Source organism: Pseudopipra pipra, chromosome 7 (assembly GCF_036250125.1).
Source record: "Pseudopipra pipra isolate bDixPip1 chromosome 7, bDixPip1.hap1, whole genome shotgun sequence".
Classification (NCBI taxonomy): domain Eukaryota; kingdom Metazoa; phylum Chordata; class Aves; order Passeriformes; family Pipridae; genus Pseudopipra; species Pseudopipra pipra.
Genome location: NC_087555.1, coordinates 1,518,298 through 1,528,732, shown reverse-complemented (window position 1 = coordinate 1,528,732; position 10,435 = coordinate 1,518,298). Strand labels below are relative to the sequence as shown.

The following is a 10,435-nucleotide window of genomic DNA, read 5'->3' as shown; positions in this document are numbered from 1 at the left end:
CTTAGAAGGAATCCCAGTCCTGCCCACTTCTTAGTGGTTGATTTTCACCACTGAGTATCTCAACTTGTCAGTCAGAAACACAGGTAACAGGAGAGTAAATATGGAAGCGTGTAATTCATGTGTTTACATCCTGTGATATGATCTCGGTGGCTGTTGCTTATCTGCTTGTTAGTCATGCTGAGAGCTGAACCAGCCAGGAAAGAAAAATCCCATCCTCACTGAAGGGGTGTTTCTTGCTCTGTGTTAACACCTAAGTCTGTTTTTTGGCTCTGTCCATGATTGTGTCAGGCAGAGCAGCTCGATGCAGGCCATGGAATCAATCCCTTGGCTTCTCCTGTAGTAGAAAATACGTTCCCTCGACTTAGAGATTGGCTTTAATTGAACGTGTATCCCAAGCCTGGGATATGGAAAAAGTCTTTTTCCCCTGTTGGGGCTGGGGGGTAAAATTTAGTGCCATCCAGGGAGCTGTGGCTCCACTCTGGAGCTGTCTGGACTGCTTGGCTCTGGCTGGGCTCTGAATTAAAACTGAAGTGGTGGCAGCAGCCAGATATGCACCCAACAGCTGTCCAAGGAGCAGCAATCTGGGAGGGAGGAAATGGTGTGAAAAGAGACTTCCCGAGGGCTGAGTATCCCCTGACTCTGTGTAAACTCTGAGTTAAGGCTGAGTTACTCCTCTGGCCCATCTCAGCAATTTGTTGGCAACAAGCAATAGGGCTGCACAGCCAGTTCCTAGGAAGCCAAAATTTATCATATGGTAACAAAATTCTAATATCTTAACAAAATTCTAATGTCTTAACAAAATTCTCATGTCTTAACAAAATTCTAATGTCTTAACAAAATTCTCATGTCTTAACAAAATTCTCATGTCTTAACAAAATTCTCATGTCTTAACAAAATTCTCATGTCTTAACAAAATTCTCATGTCTTAACAAAATTCTCATGTCTTAACAAAAACTTCTCCTTTGCTGCTTGTGTAATGCTATGAAGTTATACAATCAAGTAGAGCAAATAAATCCTCCCTTTCCCTAAGCTACTTTCTCAAGGTACTCATAAACCCCTCTTTTCTTTTCTCTTTTATTGCCCTATTTGCTAGAGTTTGGGAACTTATTAACTCATATGCTTCGATCAGGTCTGTAGTACAAAAGCTGTGGGAAAAGTTAGTAAATAAAAGTTAATCTTTGGTAATGTTTCTTTTTTTACCAATAAGGAGGCCACAAAGTTATGAAAATCAGTAACAAGTATCAAGTCTAGATATAGGAACTCTCCCCCATTTCTTGATAATAAATTATTTTTGAGTTGGCTTCCTGAAGGAATTATTATCAATTAATAGGAAGAACAAGTGACTGGAACACAGGATTACCTGGTGGGTTTTGGTGGCTCTGCCATGGATTTACTTGAACAAACCACTTCTCTTCTGTGTGCTGCTGTTTGCCAAGCTGTGACAGACTTTTCTGCAGACAGGGAAGCTGTGGGAGCAAACAAATGAAAATGTTTGGGAGTTCTTCCTTTATAGATCATGAGATTTGCTGCTTAAAAACCTACATTTGAAATATACTTTTCTGGAAGTATAAATATATGAAAGTATGTATTCATGTATGTATTAAATATGTCTAAAATATTCTTCCAGTGGACAGTGCCCCAGGGTTGTGTGAGAATGAAGGTGACTCATGTCTGTCTGGATGGGTGGAACCAGATCAGACATAAAGCATTTTTAAAGTGGAAAACCCTTAATTCACAACCTCTTTCCAATGAAATCCTCTCTCACTTTCTACCCTTCTATTTTTCCCCTTGTATTGGTAATTTTTCTGAATGAACTTGTTAAAAATAACCCAGCAGGTAAGTAGCAGCAGGCAAGAATCCACGGTGTACAATCCAGCATACATATTTTACATCCAGCTTTTCAAAGGTTGCCATGACTCAGTCTCTTAGTCTATTGTGTTTTCTGACAGCTTCAAGACTACTTAATTTAGCTTTCATTGCTAACATAAAATCTGACTGTATTAAAATAGAACAATTAGAGCAACCTGGTGGAAGGTGTCCCTGCCCATCTTTAAAGTCCCTTCCGACACAAACCATTTTACGCTAATATTGAAGTTTTTAAATTAAAGCTATTTTCTCTTTTTGTTTAGTGAGAAACTGAAGAGATCACCCAATATCAGTGTTCAGTGCTTGCACTTGGAACCTTTATACATGACACATTTTTTTTCTTGTGAGCCCACCTACCATGGCTGGGTGAATGTAGGCTGCTGGCCATCACTAAAGAGGAAGAAAAGCAGGCAGACAGCAGTGACTGTAATTTTCCACTCTGAAGGAAAACAGGAACCTGCTTCTGAGATGTCCTTCTTTGTGTTTTCTTTCTGTTAAGTCCTTGGTTTCTTCAAAGGAACAATTAATGAAAAGACAGTGTTAATGCACACAGTTGAAAGTTTTAATATACTGCTTTTGCCTACGCTGAATTAACCCAGTTCCATCACAACTTCAGGAATACTCAATGATTACTAAATCCTGTCTCTTTGGTAGGTTAACTAGCAGTTCTGTAACAAACATCTTTCTTCTGGCTGTATTAAGTGGCCTGCCATTATTCCTGATCATTTTAATTATTTTCTGCCATGATGATGGTTCTCCATTGAAAGCATTCTCAGTAAGTGGATTCTAATTTTGCTCACTCTGAATCTCGTTGGCTCTGCCTGATGCATCTGATCTTTTTAGAACTGAGCCTGTAAAAGTCCACTTACAGCCAATTTAACAGATTTAAAAGTAAAATGATCTCTTTAGAATCTCAGTCCTAAACTTCACCAGTGGTACCCATATCCGTATCCAAAGAGTGTGTGGGAGTTACACCAGTATTTTAGGAAGTCTTTCTAACTGGTGTAACTTCCATTCTTTACACAAACCCCTTAGGATAGAGTTTTCACCTTCTTTTTGCAGCTGTTGTGCTACAATTAATCCTCTCTATTAGAGGCCTCAGCACAGACTTTCTACAACCTGATATGTTTTCTGAGTCTTTTTTCTTGGATCACTCTGTGGGTTTTCTTGTGCTTATTCCATAAATGTTTTTCTTTCAGGACTCCGTAACCGTAACACTGAATCTATCCCTTGGTAAATATGTGTGGGATATTTTAAACTTTTATTTAGGGCTCGAAACATCATTATTTATTTTTACTTTTTATCGTGGTCCCATGAAAAAAAAAGCAAACCTAAAAGTTAAGACTTTTTTGTGGCAATAGGGGAAAGCTCATTAAACTACAATCCTGTTAGGGTATACAAATTAATATTCTGAATTAATACGAACTGTTTCCACTTTATAGGTGTTCCAGCATGGTTTTTTTTACCTGAAACACTGCTGTGCTGAGCACACGTTTGACTGTGTTGGCTGATGCTGGGTTTGATAGCAGCCTCCAGCTGCCTGAGCTTTGCTGATAGTGCTGGAACATTATTAGTGACAGATGATCCGAGGGCCACAAACTGTGACTGCAGAGACTGAGGCTGCACCGGATGCTGCTTCCCCAGGTGGGTAGGAACAGGAGCCAAGATCTCCACTGGGGAGGATTTACAGACTCAGCTCTTCCCAGCTCTGCACCTGCTGCTGGGCATCCCTGTTGCTGAGGAGGAGCTGTGCCCCTGGGATTTAAAATCATTTAATAGCCTTTGTGTTTGAAAATATGTTTTTGGGTGGTTTTTTTTCCTCCATGGAGGGTCCGCACTGGCCCTTCCTTCAGTCTTTGCTTGTGTTAACAGCTTTCCTTAAAGACCCTCTCCCAGCCTTGGTCAGAAAGGCTTTACCAGAGTTAGTGAGACCAGGCACGGATGTGTCCCACTCTTCTTATTTCTAGCTCTGCTTTACAGACTCACAGAATGGTCTGGGTTGGGAGGGGGGGACTTTAAAGGTCATCTATTTCCACCCCCCGTGCCGTGGGCAGGGACACCTTCCACTGGGCCAGGTTGCTCAGAGCCCCATCCAACCTGGCCTTGAGCACTGCCAGGGATGGGGCAGACACAGCGCCTCAGGGAAGAATTTCCTGGACTTCTCCCAGCCTTCTGCTCCGGCAGGACGAGGCCGGGTGCCCATCCCGGTGCGGGCAGGGCCGTGCCCCCCGCGCTCCCGGCGGAAGGAGCGGCGGCCCGGGCGCGGAGCGGAGCAGGGCCCGCCCCCGGCACCACATGATGCCGCCTCTCCTTCCTGCCGGCCCGTCCCGAGCCGAAAGGGGAAGTGGCTGCGCTCCCTCCCGTCCCCGCCCCGCCGCGGGAAACGCGGCCCCTCCGCCCCCTCGGCCCGGGGCCGGCGCGTCCCGTCCCGTCCCGTCCCGTCCCGGCAGAGCCGCGCCCGGAGCAGCGGGGCCGGGCCATGGCGCGGCGGGGGGCGATGCCGCTCCGGCTGGAGGCGATGCCGGTCCTGCTGGTCCTGCTGGGAGCCGCGCTGTGCCCGGCCGGTGCCTTCAACCTGGACGTGGAGCGCCCGGCCGTCTACTCGGGCCCGCCGGGCAGCTACTTCGGCTTCGCCGTGGACTTCTTCGCTCCCGACCCGTCTTCGTAAGTGCCCGTCCCGCTCCTGCCCCCGCCGAGCCGCTCCGGTGTTGTCCTGGCGGAGGATGGGCAGGGCGATGCGGCGGCCGGAGCAGCCCCGGTGCCGCTGGTCCAGCCGGGCCGGGAGCGCCGGGATGCTTTGCTCAGCCTCCCCCCCCCGGGGGCTCGGATGGAGCCGCGCCCGTCCCCGGCCGTGCCCAGCAGGGACCGGTCCGCATCCCTCCCTCCCCGGGGCGGCTCTGGATGCCCAGACCCCCTTCCCGGGCAGCCAGACCCAGTCCCGGGCTTCGGCACTGTGGGATTCTCTGCGTAGCCTGGTCTCATGCAGATGGTGGTAATGGTAAATACAGTGTAGGAAGGTGAAGCTATGAGATTTTGCTTTCTGAGGTGGCATTTCAGGAGTTCTGCCGTTCTCTGGTTTGACTGCTTTGCGGCGGTGCCGAGTTTGGGTTGTGCGGTGTCTGTGCGGGTCACTGACCTGCTGAGGAGGCAGCAAGGGGAAGGAAAAGTTCCATATGTAAGCGCCTTCCACATCTGCTTCCTCCGTTTCATGTTAAAGATTGGGCAGCGTGTAGTAGCTGGTGCGTTTCAGACCTTTGAATCCTCGTGTTGCCAGAGTGAATCAGGCTGTGGTTCTCAAGTGCGGGGCTGCAGTAACATCCAGATTTTGCCACTTTCCCCCCCCCACACACTCCTTTCCCATCTTATGAAAGTGCTGTAAAACTGGAAAAGCTGCTGGCTTTTGTCATGCTGAGGGGATATTTTCTCTCTCCCTCTTAATCTTTAGCTCATAAACAAGGATATAAGTATTGAGCAAGTCTTTTTGCAGTACATCGTCTAGCCTTGTTTGCATTTCATTAATGCCTACATATATTAGAAGCCGTCCTGTCTTAACTTGCAGGTGTTGCACCATCTTTCTGTGCTATCTTAACCCTGTAAGTCTTTGTACTAAAAGAAAAAAGGTTCTATTTTTGTCCCTCCCTGTATTTTTAAGTCAGCATGTGTGGCTGCAGAGTTATCAAGAGACTGGTAAATGCCCGTAATAAACTTTCTTACTTGCTTTCTGATAAGGAATTATGTGACTCAGGTCTCCATGAAATCATTATTTGGAAGCTTTCCATTATTTTTATAAGAACTATTGACCTTAAAATGCACTGCTGTAAAAGAGAACAGTGTGGTTTTCAGGCAGCATGGTAGACTCCTGCGTATTTGTAGGGGAATTTTCTCCTCAGCTTTTTTGTTGTCACTGAATGTTTGTACTTGCTAAGCTAAGCAATTTATCTTACATTTAAGCTCTTAGCTGAAACAAAGTAGCTATGCAACTTTTACGGGAACAGACTCCAGTGGTGTTCAATTTTGAGTTTATTCCCGTGGACACTGATATTTTGCCTCCTGAAGTAGCCAGAAATACTTGTATGCAGGGTTTTGTTGAGCATCACGTGTGTCACTTGATTGGTTCCTATGCCTTTCTCTTTGCTTTGGTGAATTTTTATCACCTCGTTCTTTACAGGAGTGCGAGAGATCAAGTCAGTTTAGCCAAGCTAAAGCTTGACTAAAGGATTGACTAGCCTGACAACAAAGACACGTTATTAGTTCTTGAATGCTCAATCTGCTGTTTCATAGTCTATTTTGACCTGCTGGATGCCAAACTAAAGCATATTTAGAAGTCCAGGATGGAAGTCCTATTCCAGGAGTGATAAAATCTGCTTGTTTGGTCTATGCTGATAGAAACGGTTTTTTTTTACTTTGGGAAATGACGTGACTAAAGCTTTGTTGTGTCCCATAATGATTCCTGTGTTTTTAATCTTATTAATAAACTTCATCACAAAGGTTATCTTAAGAAAAATTTAAAATGTATTATGAGAATGGTAAGGATTTAAGCCTTTAAACACACATTTCATTGGGGGGTCTTCTGAGAAGCTAGTGGTGCAAGAGTAAAACAGGAGGCAAGCTTGGCAGCTTGTTTAATGGACTGTAATTATAGTAATTGATGTTTTTCTTTACTTGGCATTATGATGTTTATTTTTAAGCACAGAGAGAACATTATAAGTTGATTAAAGCGTTTTAAATTCCTGTTCTTGAAATCTAGACAGTCTATGAATGGCAACTAAGGAAAACAAATGGGTTGCCAAGGAGCCTGGATCTTCTATCAGGGTCCACACCAGGAAATTTTTGAAGGTTCTGAAAATTCACGCAGGTTGAAAACTAGTAGCTTGTGTTGGTCTTCGACTGAATTGAGCTTTGATGAGGTGCTACATGTTTATACCTGGTATTTACATGTTAAGAAACATAAACTCAGCTCTGTACCAAAAACAACTTGGAGCTCTTTCCATCTGCAAGCCTGGGGATGACTGTGAAACCAGAGCAAGTTTGATAAGCCTGGATTTGCTTGCCTGTAGACATTCTCTCCAACCAGTTCTGCAGCTTGTTCAGCTAAACCAATTTCAAAACTAAAGAACCATAGTGCCTGATAAGACTTGCTCTTGGAAGCTGGATCCTCTCTTAGGCACTCTAAGGGGAAGAAGAAAGGAGCAGACAGGTTCTGAGGACAGGAAGCATTTGATTTTATGTCTTCTACACACTTCTTTATGCTTCAAATTGACTTCCTCAAGTAAGTGCTGATGAGTGAAGTGCGTCTCAGACGTCCTGAGGTTCCTGGAAGATTTTGGAAGACACCAAGAACCTCGTTTGATCCGTTTCTTGCTTTGCAACTTCTGAATTTTGCCACCTGTGCCGGCGCAGTTCCCGCTCGGGGTGCGCCGAACCCGCCTGTGCAAGCAGAGATGTAGGAAAGCCCAGCAGATCCTACTAAGAAAACGGTGACTGCGTAATGAATTTCGGTAACGACTCATTAACATACAAATCTGCGGCTGACGGTCGCTTGGGGATTGTTTTTACCAGAGCACTCTCTCGCAGGAGGCTGACTCATCACATTCGGGACGTGCTGAGCTCAGAGTGCGCTCCTGCTTTGTTTATACATCGCTTCCATTTTTGACTGACTTCCTCGAACTACCCTTACACACAAAATTAACCAGAAATTATGTCAACTGATGACTTTGGTAAATTACAGAAGTACATGGTTTCCTGTTCCGCTGCATACACAGGGAGTTTTTTAAAGGAAAAAAAAGAAGAATATAAAAGGTTTTTATTTAATTTTAGGTATTGTTTTAAGTAGGATCTATCTTCTTTGTCTTCTTCTTCTCTATCTTCTTTGTCTCTTCTTTATGGTAAACGTTTCTGGGGGTTTTTTTGCCTGCTTAAGGACCCAAGACCTAAGACCTCCCATGAATTTCTCTGAAACTCAGAGTAGTTCTACTCAGATTTATATTTGAGTGGGCAAGGCTTTTGCTGTATTAACTCTTCAGGTGTCATAAAGTGATAACACCTGTGCCTTAGTTGTCTAAACTTTCGTTTTATTTCTTCTTTTTACTGCAGGACATATCTTCTGGTGGGAGCTCCGAAGGCAAACACCACCCAGCAGAACATCGTGGAAGGAGGGCAGGTGCTCAAATGTAACTGGAACTCCAACAGGAACTGCCAGCCCATCATATTTGACAACACAGGTAACCTGGGGGTCACTGTGAGGGGAGATGGGCTGTCTCTGCTCTACTGCTGCTGTGGGGAAGCAGAAGGGATCCAGGTTCATGGGGGATTTCTTCATGGTCAGTGTTAATGAGGCCATTTTTTGACTGACAACTCATCAAGGCCTGTTGGTTTTTTCTTTTTCCTCTACTCTCTTTTTTAGAATTTTGTTGCCCTTGGTGTGTGCTGAAAGCCTGAGTGAGCAAACATTGTTCTTCTTGTGTTTTAATCTATTTATATTTCCCCTCTGTACTTTACAACAATCTTAAAACATTTGGCAGCCTAATTAATTCCCAATAAACCCCGAGGGATTTTTTGCCTGTTAAGAACGTGACATGTGAGAAAAGATACTTTTCAATATCAGCAAAGGTGGTATGGGCAGAAATAGAAGTTTCATCTGAAACCAGGAGCATAAACTAACAACTGTGGAAAAATATGGGATTTTTTAGTTTTTTCCCCTCAGATGTAGCATCATAATATTTGTGGCATCTGTGATAGCAGCACTCAGGTGCCTCAGGTCAGAGGCATTCCTCACCCATTTTCTGAAGCCCAGAAAAGCCAAGCAGCAACAATGTGGACATTAAAGATTTCAGTCACTCTTCATGCTCTGGTGCACCCAGTGATTCCCACAAGCTGTGGCAGGTCATGTGAGAACACACTGCATGTGCTTTTCTGCTCCAGCCACTCAGGGTTGGATCCTGTTTTCCAGTGGAAAAACCTTCCCGTGTCATGGGAGTGGATTAGCAAGACCCATGTGGTGAAGGAGAGGAAGCACCTGTGCTGTTAAGGTCTGGTTGGTTAAAATTCCTTCTTGCCTCTGCCTCTGTTCTGACTTGTCAGTCTAAAGGCTCTTAGCTTGATGCAGCCTTTGTAAATCCTGATGATGCAGAGGAGAAGCTCTTCTTCTTACCCATTTGCCAAGGTGTGCCACAAAATGTTGTTGGTGTTCAGATTCAATTCTCTTGCAAAATGAAAGAAAAAGAAGGTGGTACATAATGGTACAGACAAAACCCAAGTTGTCATCAGTCTCCTTAGTTCACTCTGCAGGAACATTTCTGTCGCATTACTGAAGATCTCTCCTAAGCTGCTGAGTGTGACATTTTGTCTGATCAGTGTCAGGCAGAAAAGTTGCTTTTAATTTACTGTTTGTTGTTTTGTTTATTTCACTTTGGGCTTATTGTTAAACAACATGTTTGTATTCTAGGAGTTTGGGTTTTTTTTCTTTAAAGAAAGAATCTAGCTGTCCCTAATTATTAAACATCAGTAATGTTATAGCAAAAAGAAAACTTCTGGTGGGGAAAGATGAGCCACTCAGGTAGGTTGTAGATGCATCTTCCAATGGGAATTGCAGTGCATTTGTCTGTTTATACTGTGAATATTTGCTTTTACATGTGCCAGGCAGAGTAGGCAGCCACAGAGGCTGTGCTGCTTTCCTGTGTGTCTGTGTTTAAGGTATTTGCTACTGGGCAAACAAACAGTGTTTTGCTCATCATTTGCCTTTAAGTACCAGGCACGTTAATCACTTGAAATTTAACAGTAAAAATAGCAGGTCATAACGGGCTTGAGAGGATTTATTTCGGGCCTACTTTAACTCATTCCAGCTCTGAGGCAGCGGATGGGGAAATAATGCATTTGTCAATTATTCTCCCGGTGAAAAGGGGCATTGTATTTCAGCACCATAAAATAATAAAGACCCTGAGACAAAAAAAAATGTCTTTTTCTCTGTACATAATGACAATGGTCGATTCCCTGCGTTCTGGTGACAGTCTCACTGCCCACACAGTGTAAACCCCCACTCCTGCCTGTCCCTGCCTCCCTCCGGAGGGAACAGGGGCTGGGGAACACTTGGGATCCACCTTGAGGAAGCAGGAAGTGGAAGATTTGACCACTGACTTGTGGTGCTGATGCAAAGGGGATTTTGGCAGATGACTAAATGCGACCTCTGCAAGAATTCAGGTTCATCCATCACTGCTTGAAGTGGCTGTAATATGATTTGTAACTCCAGAGGTATTGCTTAGCCCTGCAATATGAGGCAGATTTTTTTTTATCCCCCTCCCCAGATTATTTAGCTGTTTTGTTAATGGAAGAAGCAGCACAGGTTCTGCATCATTACTTACATATGTCTCTTCAGAGTTCTTTTTTGATTTTTTACAGCTAGTGGGGAACCTGACCTGTGAAAATAGGTTGTACTCGTGACTTTCCCCTGTTTACTTGTCAATGCCAAGCCCCACTCATAATTAGTAGAAGTCATGCCCATATTCCTTCTCCTGCTCCCCTCTGCCAGGTAGCACAGCTGGAGGTCCTGGGCCAGTCCAAGGCACTGTGTCTG

General features: G+C 44.5%; 1 protein-coding gene across 1 annotated transcript in view; it reads left to right on the top strand.

Annotated features, from left to right (window-relative positions):
- The first annotated feature begins 4,186 nt into the window (after positions 1-4,186).
- The window catches only part of ITGAV (integrin subunit alpha V), a 44,588-nt gene continuing 38,339 nt past the window's right edge, over positions 4,187-10,435 (top strand). Inside the window, exons 1-2 of the mRNA XM_064660171.1 lie at positions 4,187-4,530; positions 7,960-8,092. Of these exons, the coding sequence (XP_064516241.1) occupies positions 4,346-4,530; positions 7,960-8,092 (318 nt within the window). The 5' untranslated portion in view covers positions 4,187-4,345. The remainder of the gene's footprint in view (positions 4,531-7,959; positions 8,093-10,435) is intronic.